Raw genomic sequence first — 15,397 nt, 5'->3', positions numbered from 1 at the left:
GACTTGTGTACCACTTAGCTTTTTGTATTACGGGCTCTTGGAAACACTGCTGAGGGAAAGGATTCTCTCTTTGCTGCTGTTACAGTGTTTTTACCAGCTGGCCCCTTGGTCTGCCTGCTAAGCTCCTGGCTGGGAGCCTGGGGACAAATGGTGCATTTCATTTTGTAGCTAATCGGACTAGAACATCAGCAGCTCTTGACATAGGCAGGAAAATCACCACAGAATCACAGGATTTGTGTGGGGTGTTACTCAGGGCTTATCATCAAGCACTGTCTGGAAAACAAGTATTTTGAATGATGGGGCAGTATCACTGCAGTAAGTTAAACTCCTTCCTTCCTCTCCCAAATCTACAGGGACTGAGTTGCTTTTTTGGTGTTTGTTTTGTTTTGTTTGTTTTTGTTTTTAGAAGCTAGTTAAGTTTGGGGAAGAAATCTGTTAATTGAGAATGTTTGGTATATTTTAAAAAGAGCAGAAAAAATACTGATTTGAGAGACATATTTTGTATTTTCAAAGTGTTTACATCACTCAGAGTGCAAGTAGGAAATTCTGAGCCCTACCCGTGTCTGCCTCCTTTGCTGTCATCTACAACAGGTCCCAGCCCAACCTTTTGAGAAAAAAATGTTACTACAACTTCTTAATATAACCTAGAATCATCCTCAGTCCACACAAGCATTAAAAATGCTGATTTGAGGAGCAGGGTGGCCCTGCACAGGGTGAGTGTTGGCAACTCTCAGCAAGACAAGAGGGCACAAAGGGTCTCAAGTTGTGCCAGGGGAGGTTTAGGTTGGAGATGAGAAAGAATTTCTTTCTGGAGAGGGTGATCAGACATTGGAATGGGCTGCCCAGGGAAGTAGTGGATTCTCCGTGTCTGGAGATCTTTCCAAAGAGCCTGGATGTGGCACTGAGTGCCATGGGCTGGGAACTGCAGCGGGAGTGGATCAAGGGTTGGACTTGATGAGCTCTGAGGTCCCTTCCAACCCAGCCAGTTCTATGATTCTGTGATCTGTGATTCTTCAGGCTGGCTTCTTAGGGGAGAATCCACACTCTGTAGGAGTTTAATCTACACTCTGTGCAGGAATGGGTGCCGCTATTTAACACCCAGAAAAAGCAGATTTCATACAATCATGCTGCAGGTAGTATTTTGGAATGGCAGAGTTTGTGTTCCTGCTCAGTGCAATGACATTTAGATCACATCATAGACCAAACAAAATTTGTCTTCTCTGAGACCAAAGCTGAAGTTTTAAGCTGCATTTTCTAGATTATTTTTCCCCTGAGGCTTGTGTATGTTTGAAGGAGGTTTTATCTGTGGCTTCAAGGAAAGCTTTCCTACCCCTGCACTGTTGGCTGTAATTGCAGGGATTTCTGCAGGCTTCTGGACAGATTTTTTTTTAACATCAGACTCTTTCATTCTAAAAATTCCACTATTTTCCTCTAATTCTAGGCCTTCATGGAGATGCCTCTTCTAAAATTGGGAGTTCTCATTATTTCCCCCCCTCTTCTCCTTTATTATAGATGAAGGACAAAAAGTTCTGAAGTTAATTATCTTTGCCTGCTTTTCCATCCTTTCATATTTCTACTAATTTATCTCAATTCTAGAAGAATTTGAATGCTCATTTTCTCCTTGAGTTCCTTCTTATCTCTGATACTTTTAAAGCACTTTTTCCCAAGAAACAGGACATCATTACAAAATCCCCTCAGTTCAGCCCTCTCACCCCAAATAGCTGTGCCCCTGGTTAAATAAAGTTCTGCTGCAGGTGCCTGCCTTGAAGAACAAGAAGTGTTTGTGCAGTTTTAAGATGAAACCCAAAAGCTTAGTTACATGTTGCTGCAAGCAGCTGAGACACCTTCCCTCCCTCCTGCCTGCCCTCTGCAGATAATGTGGGCATCCAGATTTCTTGATGTGGCTCCAGTTTTAGGTGGCAGAGAAGGACAAAGGGACAGAGCTTGTCTTGCAGAATGTTTGAAATAATAAAATCCCAAATTTACTCTCTTTTTTCCTGAATACATGGCCAGTTATATATAGGGAAACACTGGGGAGAAGAAAAAGAATGGGATGTAACTCTAGACAAAGTTTCACTCTTCACTCATTATTTTTCCTATAGGCTTTTCAGATCTGAGTCTTCTTAAATCTCCTCTTTCTGTTGCAGCAGAAATCTTGTGTCCATAAAAAGTTCTACTCTGGCATAAAAGAGTATTTTTAACATATAGCTGTTGATGCCAGAGAGCTTGGCAGGCTTACTAAATATAAGTCTTGGAAAGTAATAAATACTTTTAAAAAAGGAACAAGGAGAATGAACATTCCTAATTCTGGAAATGAGTTAGTTCAGAAAATTCTGAGTAATCAGCAGTAACTCTTAGTAGAAGTTTTAGTTTGCTGATGGTGGTTGACTGGACCATGAGAGCAAGCTGTTCAACCTGCTGTGTATGCAGCTATTGCTCAGAACTACCCTCATAAAACCAGTCTGGGATCATTGAGAACTTTTTCCTGGTAGTAAATAAATCAAAACAAAACAATTCAATCTAAATTCTGTTGGGAAGAGGCACTCATTGTAGCAAGTGCCCAAGAACATCCTAGTATTTTTTTTCCAAGTTTCACTGGAGGAAGAACCTGACCTAAATGATGGTTGTCATGGAATCACAGCATTGTTTTGGTTGGAAAAGATCATACTTAACCTATCATACAGCCAAAGCCACCACAAAACCACATCCCCCAGCACCACATCTGCAGCTTTTAGAGATCTCCAGGTCAAATTTGTTTAAATAATTAATTAGGGGTCATGAGCAGAAGACTGGAACATTATCTCTTATTACAGATCACCTGGCTCGAGTCAGGTTGTTGCACTCCTGTATGTCTGCAGATATTTGGGCTGAGAATCTGTAATATGTAATCAGTCTGTGAATAGAAATATTTTATACTTAAATTATATTTCATTTATGTGTCACAGTAATATTTTACATTTTAAAATACCACACTTTTCACTCACTTTCAAGCGACTGAAAAGTGCACGAAAAGCACTGTCTTTAATGATATTTTTCAAACCCTTTTGTAGAGTTTCCTACATGTCAGCAGCTAAAGAAAGTGATATTCTTAGTCCAGACTGATTTGGACTGCTCTGGCTCACGAAGTCATCTTGTCTGTTAGCATCTACAGATAAAAAATGGATTATGCTCTCTCATGACATTAATGCTGAAGGAAGATTAATTTTGATTCAGTTCAAGGTTTGCTGTGTCTGGATTCAGGGGTTGCTGCTCTTTCATCAGTGATTTTTGATCTAGCATAGCTATAAGCTCCTGCTGCTTCCTTAATTCCACTTACTTTGCCAACCAATGCTTTTAAAAACATTTGAGCTGCACCTTGGCTATTTTGACACATCTATATTCAGCTATATTTACCCTCTGTTGTGTTATCCTCAGCTTGTCTGTTGATTGCCACATTTCTTTGTGGTTCTAAACCAGGAGCTGCATTCTCATGCAATTAATCAGTGGATGTCAACTGTTACAACAGGACTTCCACTCCAGACAGTATAAATATTGGTGTTATTTACAAATTTTTTTGCTTGAACAGCAGGGTATTTTATTACCCTGGTGAAGATGGTACAAGCAGCATTCCTGAAGGCCTTTTCTGGTTGTATTGCTTTTATTTTGTCACTTGTGCTTTCCTCAGCAGTGATTCACTTACAGTCTGAAGCTATTTAATAAAGAGACAAATGTGATTTATGGTTCTGCTTTTCTGGATGTGACCAGATGTTGATGTATGTCATTCAGAAAGGGTCTATTATTTTGCTCTTTATGGTTCTTTGTTCTGGTGGTCCTTAATTTCTTAATAACTTGCCTTGATGTGATGAGTTCTCTGATTTACTCATCTGAATCATCCTCACTTTAAGATAATACAGCTTAACTTTTAAAATCTGCAGTAGTTGTATTCCCTTTCTCCACCTATTTGTAATTTGAGCCTTGCCTTTCATTAGAAAAACCCTTTTAATAAGGTTCTTCCTTCATCATGAGAAAAAAAAGATAAACAAATGGTACATTTTCCATATGTACTTTTGAAATATGACATTCAGGAGGAAAGCATATGCAGGGGAAGTCAGATTCAGGTAACATCCTGGCTTTTTAGGAAGTTTGTTGAGGAATGCAACCCAAACTGCCTGTGATATTACATGTCCCCAGGAGGTGTGCTGAATCTAAACATTAAAATCTTAATATCCATGCAGTAATAAATCTGTAATTTGTACCCAGACACTGTCACAGCCAGTCTGTTTCTAGGTACACACCATCAGACCACCATTTCTCCTATTATCTATGGTTTTGATTAACTTAAATACAAACCCTACAGAAAGATGGTTTAAATTTAAATTTAAATTGACTGCTTGTTAATTTCTTAGCACCTGAACCTCTAGTCTCATCCTGTAAGTACCCTTTACAAAATCCAAGAACTCAGCTGTCAGTGGGAAAAAAAGAAGTTTCAGGCCAGCATTAAGATAAATTACCTGGATTAAAAACCAAGCCTGAATCACCATAGGAAGTGTTAATTCACTAGTATCCTGGAGAAGTCTGAAGGAAGGCAGTAGCTTTAAGGTATATTTGGAGTTTATGAAAAGTAGGACTCTGACAGTGCAGGACAAAGTATATTTTAATAAAGACATTATCAAGACTTATATGTGGAAAGGGCTGGACTGGTGAATAGACCCAACTGCAGATACTTTAGTAGTGTACAAGTCCTGCTAGGTGAGACTTTACCACTGTAAGGGTTCACTTAAATACTAAAAAAAAGAAGATTTACAAAGCCTAGAAGTGGAAAGGGAATTTCCATTTAGACTTCTGAGTAGAAGAGTTTGCTCTTCAGACAGAATACTATGAAACTAATAAGCATCTGTCCTCCCCCTGAGATGGAGGAGGTTGAACCCATGCAGTGAATGTGTTAAAGTAACCATTTGGGAAGTTGCAAATAAAGATATGGAAGTGTCTGATCACCAGATTTGTACCCTTAAAGCATCTACTCATCTTTCTCTCCTAATTTTATCTTAATATTGGATTATTTAGAAATATTCTTGAAAGAAGCAAGGACATATTTGTGTCAGTTTCTATATAACAGATAAAAAGAAAATACAGTTTTAGTCTTTTAAATATACCTCTGAAATTAAGCTCTTATCTGTACTATAAAACTTGAAAGCCATCTAGAAAACAAATCCAGTTATGGTTTAAGCACTTGAGAAAGTCAAATCTGATTTAATTACTTCTTTCAAAAGAGAATTACCCCTTTCAACTTTTTATTATTGAAACTACAGTTATTTTTAACACTAAAAAAACATAAAGCCAAGCTTGGAAGAGGTGGTCTCTGCACAGAGTTCACACTCTGGTCTTTGTTACTTAATGCTCAAGCTAAAAAAATGAATCCTTATACAAACTTATTCTAATTTTTTCTCGTCCAAAATAAGCCAGAAAAAATGCTTTATGATAGTATTTGTATTCTTAGATATGGGATTAGAAAAAAATAATCTGAGCATTAGAGCAAAATGAGAATGCTGTATTTCAGATTTCTTTATAAAAAGTGCATTATTGCTGAACATGCATCAGAATACCAGCAGAAAGCTTGTGCTTGCTCTTGCTGTAGGAAGGACTTTACCCAATGCAATAAAAACTGCTGTTATGATACAAAGAAAGTTGAGACTGATGAAGTCAGAATGATATAAAAAAAAATTTGGGAGCCATTCAGTCACTTTTCCATTTCATTTGAGGGTCTGGAGCTGATTTAGGAGTGAATGTAGCTATGTGTAAGACCTTGGAGGAGATCTTCAGCCCCTGACTGCTCCTGGAGTGAAAGGGCTGAAGGAGAGGGAAGGGATGAGACAGAAAATTGTTCCCTATGCAAATAAGATTCAGGTATTTGCTCAAACCCCATTTCCCTCCCCAAAATAGCAGTATATAAATATAAATATAGATTTGGCTTAGTTTCTGTATTTAAATTCAAGCACAATAACCAATTATCTTACATGGCCACTTGTCAGGCAGACTGCTGTCTGAGAAACTCCATACGTCTGTATGAAAACCTGGGACTGGCAGATACTCATTTTACAGGGAAAAGTTGCAGATGTTTTCAGATTCAGTCATTTATCACCCTTGTGGAATAAGCAATGCCAATTAATTTCCTGCTGGGCAGGTTTGTAAGAGAGTCCAGGGGAGAATGAATGAGAATGGGGAGGAAATCGATGTAATTTTTATGAAACTGAGATAAATTTTTAAATTTAAATGTAAATCCCCCCCCGAGATCTCTGTAGATAAATGTAATTAAAATTCCCAGTGTCTCCTTAACAGCCTGTCAAATATATAATCCTGGTCCAAGCAAGTATTACACAACTAATCCCACTGCTTCTTGATAGAAAATATGAAATATTGTGAAAACTAACAGACTTAGTTGAGTAAAGGGCCATTTTTCTATAATCTAAGCAATTAGAAATGTTCCTTACAAATCTGTCACATCTTCATTAGACACTGCCTGTCTTTTAGCCCATGGCATTTAAGAGATCTTAATTTTAAGAGCAAAATTGGGTGGCTAGGAGGACTAAGCCAAGCTAAATTTAACAACAAAAAAGGCAGGAAGATGAAACAGCAGAAAGGAGGAGAGAAAATGTTTATATGAAGAAACTTATGAAATATTCAGTTCAGGGCTTTGTCTCCAGGCAGGATCTAACACACCTTTCTATTGATTTGTATCACGTAGATGAGCTCTAAAAAGTGGGACTCCTTTACCCATGTGTTGGGGTGGTGCCCAGTAACCCAAATACTCTTGGATTACTTCCAACATGATTACTAAATAACACTGATTTTGTCAGATAACAATTTCTCTTAAATCTGTGAGTTTACCTGTTGAGCATTTTAATTTTCCTAAATTAAATTAATTTCATGTGAACTGAAAATACATAATGGGGGGAAGGGGAGGCTTGCTGCTGACTGCCTAAATAAGAAAGTATCTGACAGATCATGCCAGGAGCTCTTCTGCTCTTGAGGGAAATGTCTGGAATGACTCCTGGAAAGGTGAATACTCAGAAATATGAATTCTGTTTCTGACTTGGAGAACCAGGTTAAATAAGTGAGGTTCTAACCACATACTTGGAATTGTAATCAGTAATATTCAAGGTTTTTCCTGCTTAAAATATCTCTGCATTGACAAAGTGGGTAATTATCACGTTGTAAGAAGAGTTAATTATTGTTTCTTTGGAAAGTCTTAGAATTACAACTTTGTGCAGTTCATACATATTAAAACAAAACATTGGGATTTTGTTTGTTGTTGTTGTTAGCTTGAAGTATGTCCCAAAATAATACAGGGTGTAACATGAGGAAGAGGATCTCAGCTCCCCTAGAAGGCTGATGGAGAAAGTGGGGCCACTTGTTGCTGTTGTTGCTGTCTCTCCTGGGGGTTTGGGGTTCATCTCTGCATCCCTCTCATCAACCTTTCAAAGCACAGAACCCCATTTCATCCCCATCCTAAAGGTCATGGGATGCTTCAGCAGTGTTTGAAGCACAGAAGCCCTTTCAATACTTTGTTGAGTTGAGAATGGTGAATAATCTGTAGCAGCAGAGCACAGCAAGAGGGGTGTTGCATAAAGTTATGGTCTGGTTGTTTTTACTGATGGATTTACAGCTGTGTTCTTTGCTTGCTCTCCATGCACAGGGAGTTGGCCTCTCAGTCCATGGGCATTTCAGAGTTACTACAGAGAAGACACTTTTTGCAATGCCAGAAACAGCAATAGGTAAGCATTTCATCAGCTGCTCACTTGCTAACATGTTTAAAGTTGCACTGTTTGTGTCATCAGGGTGAAATGGCTTGGACTGGAAGCAGTGGCAGCAGTGAAAGGATTTTAAAGAGGAATCAGAGATGGCCATGCATGAAAAAGTAAAGTAAATTCATAGAAACTTAATCTCTATTCTGGGATCAGGTTGATCATTGAGGTTCTTAACCTGGGCTTTACTGTTTAGACTGGCACAAGGCAGTCAGGATGCAATTTTTAAATAATGGAAGCAGATCTGAGGAACTTAAATCCTTGCTACAGATGTAGGTAAATAAAGTTAAGGATCCCAGTGCCAAGTGTGTCAGCTTTACATTTGGATCTGTGTCAGACTGGCTGTACTACAGGCTGTACAATGCTCAGGAGACAGATCTTGAAATCCCAGCTTGCAGATTTATTACTATAGACCCATTACAGTTGGTTACAGGTTGTGTGCAGGCAAGATCACAGTGCTGTCGTTTTTGTTTTTTTTTAAATATATATGTATATTTTATATATATAATATAAATGTTACATAAATATATATGTATCTATATGTGCTTTGTGTTTTCTAATGTCTGATACTACAGCTTCTTTCTCAGCTCTGAGTTAAAAATGCTGTGTCTCAGAGCTGCATGAAGATGGTGAAGAAAAGTCAGACTAAAGTGAACCCTCATGTGAAAATGTTCACCCTCCTGCAGAATTTCCAGTTGGTTTTGTTGTTCTTATTTGCAGTTCTTATCTTTATGCCCTCAAGCAGGAGAATGAGGCTTGTCTGTAGTATGTGTGGTATGTTCATAATGCTGAATACATTTATGCAGAAAAGAAAACCTTGTCTAGTGGTTAAACAGCTTACACAATGCTGGACATGGTGCTACAAGGTTCAACCTTAGTTTCAGCTCAGAGAATTTGCTAGGAATAGTGACCATGATTTTCTTAAAAGTATTTCCAAACAGCTGCATGATGTTAGAACAAAGAGATAATGTAAAAAAGAATCAGGAGTCAGTTCAGAAGAGAGAAATACTCAGCTTTTGTTGAGAGGATTTTACCTACAATTTTGTCATTGCAACTAAAGTTAAAATGCACACTTAGGTAAGGACTGAGATTCTGTGGTGCCCCACCTATTAATAATGTTTTTTCATATTTTTAGAGGGTGTCTTACACACATTATCTATTGTTTGTTGCTATCCAGCCTCTATGAAACATTTCCCAAGGCTAATTCTGAAGTTCTTGAAATATTAAATGAGCTTTGTCAAATAAAACCTAATAACCCCCATATATAAGCAAGCTTATTTTAACACCTGAACAAACAGAGCAATTCCTGCTAGGTGAGAAATGCCATGTGATTTTCCTGACCAACTTTGGGATGAGAAAGAAAACAAACTGCTGCAGCCCTCCAAATATTTTTCTCTGCTGCAGGAAAACTTAGGAAAGTAAATACAGTGATTAATTAACATTAATACAGTGGATCTGCTCAGCTCCTGAAGTTCATAATCAAGTGGAGTACAAGATGACCATATGAAGGAAATGATTTTTTTTTTTAACTAAAGAGAGGTAATGAAATTATAAAATTATAAAGTTATAAAATGATAAAAATACTTTCTTTGCTTTCTTCTTGGAAAGTAAAGATATGAGTGAAAAAAAAACCTATGGACTTTACATAGGTTCCTTGTGTTGACAAGGACTTATTTAAGCAAAAATAGTCTGTGAAGATGTGTAAAGGAAAAGCTTAGAACTTGCATAGGAAAGAAAGTAATTAAAACCCTTTTGGGATCAGTTTGAAGCAAAACCACTCAAATCTGTTTGGATTTGAGGGATTAGCTCTGTGATGTATGTTTAAAATGTCTAGCTATCTAGACATTCTATTAATTGTTTTTTTTTCATATGTTTGCTTATTTCAGTAGGCATTGCACCTTTTCTGTGAAAGGAAAACACAGCTCTCACTCAGCTGCTATGTTTTCAGACAATCATTCTGCCTTTATACAGCATGATAAATAAAAAGAGGTAGATGTGCTGCTTTACAACCAAATAAAAGGCAGTTCTAGCTTATAGGAGTTTGAAGCATGGATAAGATAAAGCCCTGCAAAGCAGCTTAGGTGCAGGGGGGTGTGGAACACACACTGATGGTCAGAACAAGAGATGAAAATATATTTATTATAAGAAGGGGGCTTTAAAGGTGATGTTATAGTGGGCATTTTCTTGTGTCTCCCTCTAGGGTTTTAATAGGGATTTGACAAGTAATTGGTAAGTGCTATCAAATGGAAGAAAAGAATGTACATGGAATATGTTTAGAGAAACCCAGTAGGAAGCATAAGCACATGGGGATAATTATTGAATTAAGATTAATATGTAGAAAGGGGACAAGAGGAGTGAAATTATAAGATGACAGGAAAACAAGGACCTTGGAAAAGATACAGTAGAAGCCATAGCAAACTACATTTATGCAACCAAGTAAGTTTAAAGAGGATTAGTCACACCCTCACTAATCCTGTTTGTCAATTTAATTTTTAAAACACAGAATTCTTCATTCAGTTTAGTTTCGTTTGTCTCTAAAGCAACTTCAGCTTGTCACCTTCAGGGTTTGTTCAGAACTGAATTTCCCTGTGGATGGCCATGTGGAACAACCTCGTAGATCCCCATAGGAAGATGGTTTTTCCTCTAGAAACTTCCTGCGACATAGTTGCAGCATTTTAATTACAGCAAAGAGGAAAAAATTGTTGCTCTTATAGTAGATGGGGAGAATAACACAATTGCCTTGTTTCTTTGGAAACTTTTGTAAGAAAAGTTTCATTTTGAAATGAGGGAATTGAGACAAATGACCAGAAATGTAAAACTAAATGACAGCAGGGTAGATCATTCAGAATGTCAGTGGAGATGAAAAAGAATGTAAGGGATGAAACGATGAAGATCCAGCTTGGGGCTTTTAAAGGGTGCCAACCATTCAGTATTTTAGGAGAAGAGCTGAATGTCTCAGGAGCTTGTGGGATGAGGAATAAATCAGATAATGGCAGCTTGCACATCAGTGGAAAGGGGAATAGAATGCTACAACTAAAGTGGCTCCTAAAAATCATCTCAGTGATGCATTAGAGGCTGCAGAGCTGAGGGGGGACCAGGAGGGAACCAGAAAAGAAGCTGAGAGATGGTTGAGAACATAAAGACTGAAGTGCAAGTGTCTAAAAGAAACTCCCCTTGATCCTGTGCAAGGGGAAGGAATATTCAGGGACCACTAATTTCCCACCTCTTGAAACAGGGTCTATAGCACACACATTGACTCTTTTGGGATCAAAAGTAATTACTTGTCAGTGAAAAACTACCACCTCATTTCAACATCTTAATTTTTGCAGTGACTGTCTCTGCTTTGGCAAGTATTCTCTGAGCTTCTTAGTGCTCATTTGCATTTTTAATGTTTCATTTATTCTCTCAAAGTGAATAAAACCCAACAAGACAAGTTCTATTTCTTCAAAACACTTGCAGTTTCATTAATGCACCATTAGTTGTTATTTTGAAGTAGTAGCTGGACAGTGCTTCTTTCCATTTCAGTTTGAGACTGATACAGCCAATCTTTTCTTAAAAATAGTAAAAGTTGCAAAAAGTCCTTGAATTTGTGTGTAGTTAATGTATAGATGTTAAAGAAGTGATGATTTGAAATAATTCACTTTGATAAAAGTAGTTATCTTTTTCTACTGCAACTTCTGTAAGGTTTTTTTGTTTTTAAAATCTTTTTAAAGTCCCCTAAATCTTATTACAGATCTGAATTTTTAAAAATTTCCCTCTGTAGGTTTAAAGTTTGAAAACTATTCAGTGCAGGTTAGTCATAGGTCAGCATCTTATACCTCCACCTTCAGGAAGACCCTGGCACTATTGTTGATCCATTCCTGAATACTCAACCCTCAGATTTGTTAAAACTTTTCTGTGCAGTTCACCATTGTTTGATATTTTTATATTTTGATAATTAAATTTACTTATTTTGATATTTTTATCACAGTAAAAGCTTTCAGAGAAAAAGCAGCACCCAGTTTGGGTTTGCACACATTGTTTCACAGTTCTTTGTGTGACTCCCATTTTTTGCACTTGATTCTCCAGCTGCCTAAAAATCCCTCAAGCTGTTGGCAGACAGAGTGAACCCCAAGGTCTGGTTTCTGTCTGTAAATTATGTGCAGGTTAAGGGATACACCTGGGAGGTGATCAAGAGTTTGCTGTAGGGAAGGGTTTTGCCATCAAACCTAGAAAGTTGGGTGAGAGATGTGTGACAATGGAAGTGAGACAAGAAGAAACAGTAACTGAATCACAAGCAGTATTAGGAACAGTTCTTTTCCCTTCATGTTTGTTTTGTTTTAACTCTGTTTTGTTCTGTTTATCACAGGCCTTTTTCCTGATGTAGGTGGGGGATATTTCTTGCCAAGGCTCTCAGGAAAGATTGGCTTTTACCTTGGACTGACAGGGGCTAGGCTGAAAGGAAGAGATGTCCTAAAAGCTGGAATTGCTACCCATTTTGTAGAAGCTGAGAAGGTAAGCTGCTGAGCCACACCAGCAAGGGCACAGCTCTTGGATTTACACACACCTGTGAATTTTTACCCATCTGAGTGTGTGCAGAAGTGAGTTACAAGGCTGTGCACTGTGAACAAGGATCAGAAGATAACTCTGAAGCTGTCTTTGGAACACTTGCCAGCCAGGGATAGCTTTGAAGAGGGAACAAATGCTGCTCTCTTCCTGAGTCTGCTGTTGAAGGGTATGACTGACTGAGCACACTTCAAGTTGCTTGAAAAACTGGCCACTTTAGACAGCAATGCCTGAAAGCAGAGACCACCTGCAAACTTTTTAATCTAGGTAACACTCCTTAACATGTTTAATTCTTTACCAGTCTTCCTAAACTATAGAAAATCAATTTTTTCCTTACAGTGGCTGCATGAAAGTGTAAGAATTGGTGTATTTGATAAAATGAGAGTCACACAGTAATTTTCATGGCCCTAAGTGAAACAGCAACTTGCTTTCTCAGTGTGAAGACTCATGAGCTGGTTAGATACAACTTTGAGCACAAGATGAGTGCCAGGCTCCTGTTCTCTCCTCTTGGGCTTCTGTTTGCTGCCTTTACCTGCTGCAGCTAGAGGCCTGCTTGGGAAGAAGAGTTCTTTTTTGATGTCTGATCTATCTTTTTTTATATCTGATCCCTGTTATCACTGCAGACATAACTAAATCCAGATGATTCAACCCTGAAAAGTGAAGTCTGACTCCTTTTATTGTTGACTTGGTTCCCCTTTGAGATCTGCCTGAGAGTTAGGAGATGGGGGGATGTTTATACACATATATATTCTGTCACCATAGCAGGAATAACCCAAGAAGTGCATTTTATTCTACTTGCTTTTAATTAAATCTTATTTTAATAGCTACCTGCCTTAGAGAAGGACCTGATAGCACTGAAGTCTCCTTCAAAAGAAAATATTGCAGACTTACTGAACTCTTATCACGTGAAGGTAATTTAATCAGCTACTGAAATCAAGTAAAATTGTTAAATATATGTAAACACAAATTATTCTTTATCCATTCTACTGATTATTGATTTTATGGTTAAAAAATAATGGGTTTCCAGACTCAGCTCTCTATGAAGTAGTAATCTGTAGCCTGTAGTGGAAAAAATAAAATTGAGAAGTCTGTCTTCACTTTGTATTAATTTTGGATAACCCTCTAATTCCTATTGTGATCATCTCTCTCTCTATGTGATTTTTTTCAGACAGTACCATGATGATGCAGCAAACATATTGCTGCTTACTTTCCCCTCTGTTATTCTTGGGTTGTTCCCTTCACTTTTCAGATATTATATATGTTGGATATGGGAAGGGGAGCTGTGTATTTTTAGTTATCAGAGCTGAAATGACAGAGGACCTTTCTGAGCTTCAGCTGCTGCTACTGAAACATCTGCTTATGTCCTAAAACCCCTTAATGCCAGAAAATCTGAAACATTTGACAGCCTATCCACATGAGGCTGAGAGATCTTTCACACTTTTTAGTTGTCTAAATATTTTTTTAAATGACAGGGGAAATATAATAAAGAAAAATAGTGTTGTTTTTAAATATTTTTAATGTGATTTTAAAATATATATATGTATCTGTACATTAGTTTAAGAAAAACTGTTTTTTAAAAAAAAACACTCAGGTTTTTGGGTAGCTTTATCTGCCCTGGCTTTCTGAGTGTATTTGATAGATATGCATGGATAAAATAATCCTGATTATTTGTACACAAGATAACCACCCAGTGAAATATGCACACACAGTAGCTCAGAGCAAGCACTGAATTAGGAGGTGACATCTTTAACATTCACAAGATGCAGTGACAAGTTCATTATACATCCTGCCAAACTGCAAGTCATTAAAACTGTCTGCCTTAGGAATATTAAATGTTTGTTCATGATACTGGATTTCTGTAACACAAATCACTGAAATTTTACAGTACAAATAAGCTTTTCTGTTTAAAGTAACCAAGTATGTATTTGCTTTTTAAACAGAGCAAAGTTGATCAAGAAAAGGAGTTTGTACTTGATGAACATATGGAGAAGATTAACAGGTACTCAGCAATCTTTCTTTTTTGTTATCCTCATGGATAGAGAACATGAAGTTAGATCCAGTAAGCATCAGTTCCACAGAGAAGGTAACAGAAATGTCATTCAAGTTAGTAATGTAAAGCTTTTTTGTCTTTAGGGAGATTTGTCTGAAGCTCATTAAATATTTTACTCAGTATATTAGGTACTCAAGCACTATTTGCCTGATTTATGCAACATTCTATAAATCAGCTACCCTGTGGCACATTAAAATAAACTTTTCCAATAGAAATTGGATGGGGATCTGTGAGTAATTGTTGAGCTGGACAGAAAATGTTGCTTAGCACATTTATATTTGTTGGTATCAGGCCATTTCTATTATTGTTTGGAACTTCTGTGTATCAGAAAGGGAAAGAGACATCAGTGAGAGTGAAAAGGAGCAGCTAAAAATCTTGGAAGAAAGGTGGCAGTAACTAAATTTAGAGGCAAAAGATGTTGATACCAAACCCATGGAAAGGAGCTGATGTGTGTTACAAAAAACACAGATAAGATTGATGGTAGTAAATCAGGTTTCTGGATACATATAAGAGTTTATAAATGAGATTTTTAAAGGAAGAAGTGATGCCCAGCAACTGGGTTACTTAAAACTGAACCACAGGGTACACACTGATAAGAAAATAAAATCACCCAGTTATGTGCTGGGTTTCTGTGTTACTGGCACTTCATAGGGAAGAGGAATGCTGAAGCATTTCCTTCATTTATCTGTTTTTTGTCTTTTAGCATTTTTTCAGCAAATAGCATGGAAGAAATTGTTAAAAGATTGAAGCAAGATGGGTCTCCTTTTGCCACTAAGCAGCTAGAGGTAATGTCTTCTGTGTTCTTTTTGTTAGAAATCTGAGCTCTGGTTCTGTACTTTATCATGGGGCAAACTTCAGACACTTGATTAATATAATTCATGCTACATAACTTCAGTAGGACACCAGGCTGAGATCCTCACATAAATTGTCCTGTGGAATTGTCAGTGGTTCTGCTCAGACCAGAATAGTCCTCTGTAAAACCACACAATATGATACCATCAGATGTTGCATGAAATTGTCA

The 15,397-nt window shown here is 37.5% G+C and overlaps 1 protein-coding gene across 2 annotated transcripts in view; it reads left to right on the top strand.

Annotated features, from left to right (window-relative positions):
* HIBCH (3-hydroxyisobutyryl-CoA hydrolase) overlaps positions 1–15,397 on the top strand; it is a 41,296-nt gene that overhangs the window by 15,043 nt on the left and 10,856 nt on the right. For both annotated transcript variants that reach the window (XM_030453952.1, XM_030453953.1), the window contains exons 7-11: positions 7,673–7,751; positions 12,130–12,275; positions 13,151–13,237; positions 14,267–14,325; positions 15,080–15,161. In XM_030453952.1, coding sequence (XP_030309812.1) covers positions 7,673–7,751; positions 12,130–12,275; positions 13,151–13,237; positions 14,267–14,325; positions 15,080–15,161 — 453 coding nt within the window. The remainder of the gene's footprint in view (positions 1–7,672; positions 7,752–12,129; positions 12,276–13,150; positions 13,238–14,266; positions 14,326–15,079; positions 15,162–15,397) is intronic.

Source organism: Calypte anna, chromosome 7, assembly GCF_003957555.1.
Source record: "Calypte anna isolate BGI_N300 chromosome 7, bCalAnn1_v1.p, whole genome shotgun sequence".
Taxonomy (NCBI): domain Eukaryota; kingdom Metazoa; phylum Chordata; class Aves; order Apodiformes; family Trochilidae; genus Calypte; species Calypte anna.
This window is presented reverse-complemented; position numbering and strand designations above follow the sequence as displayed.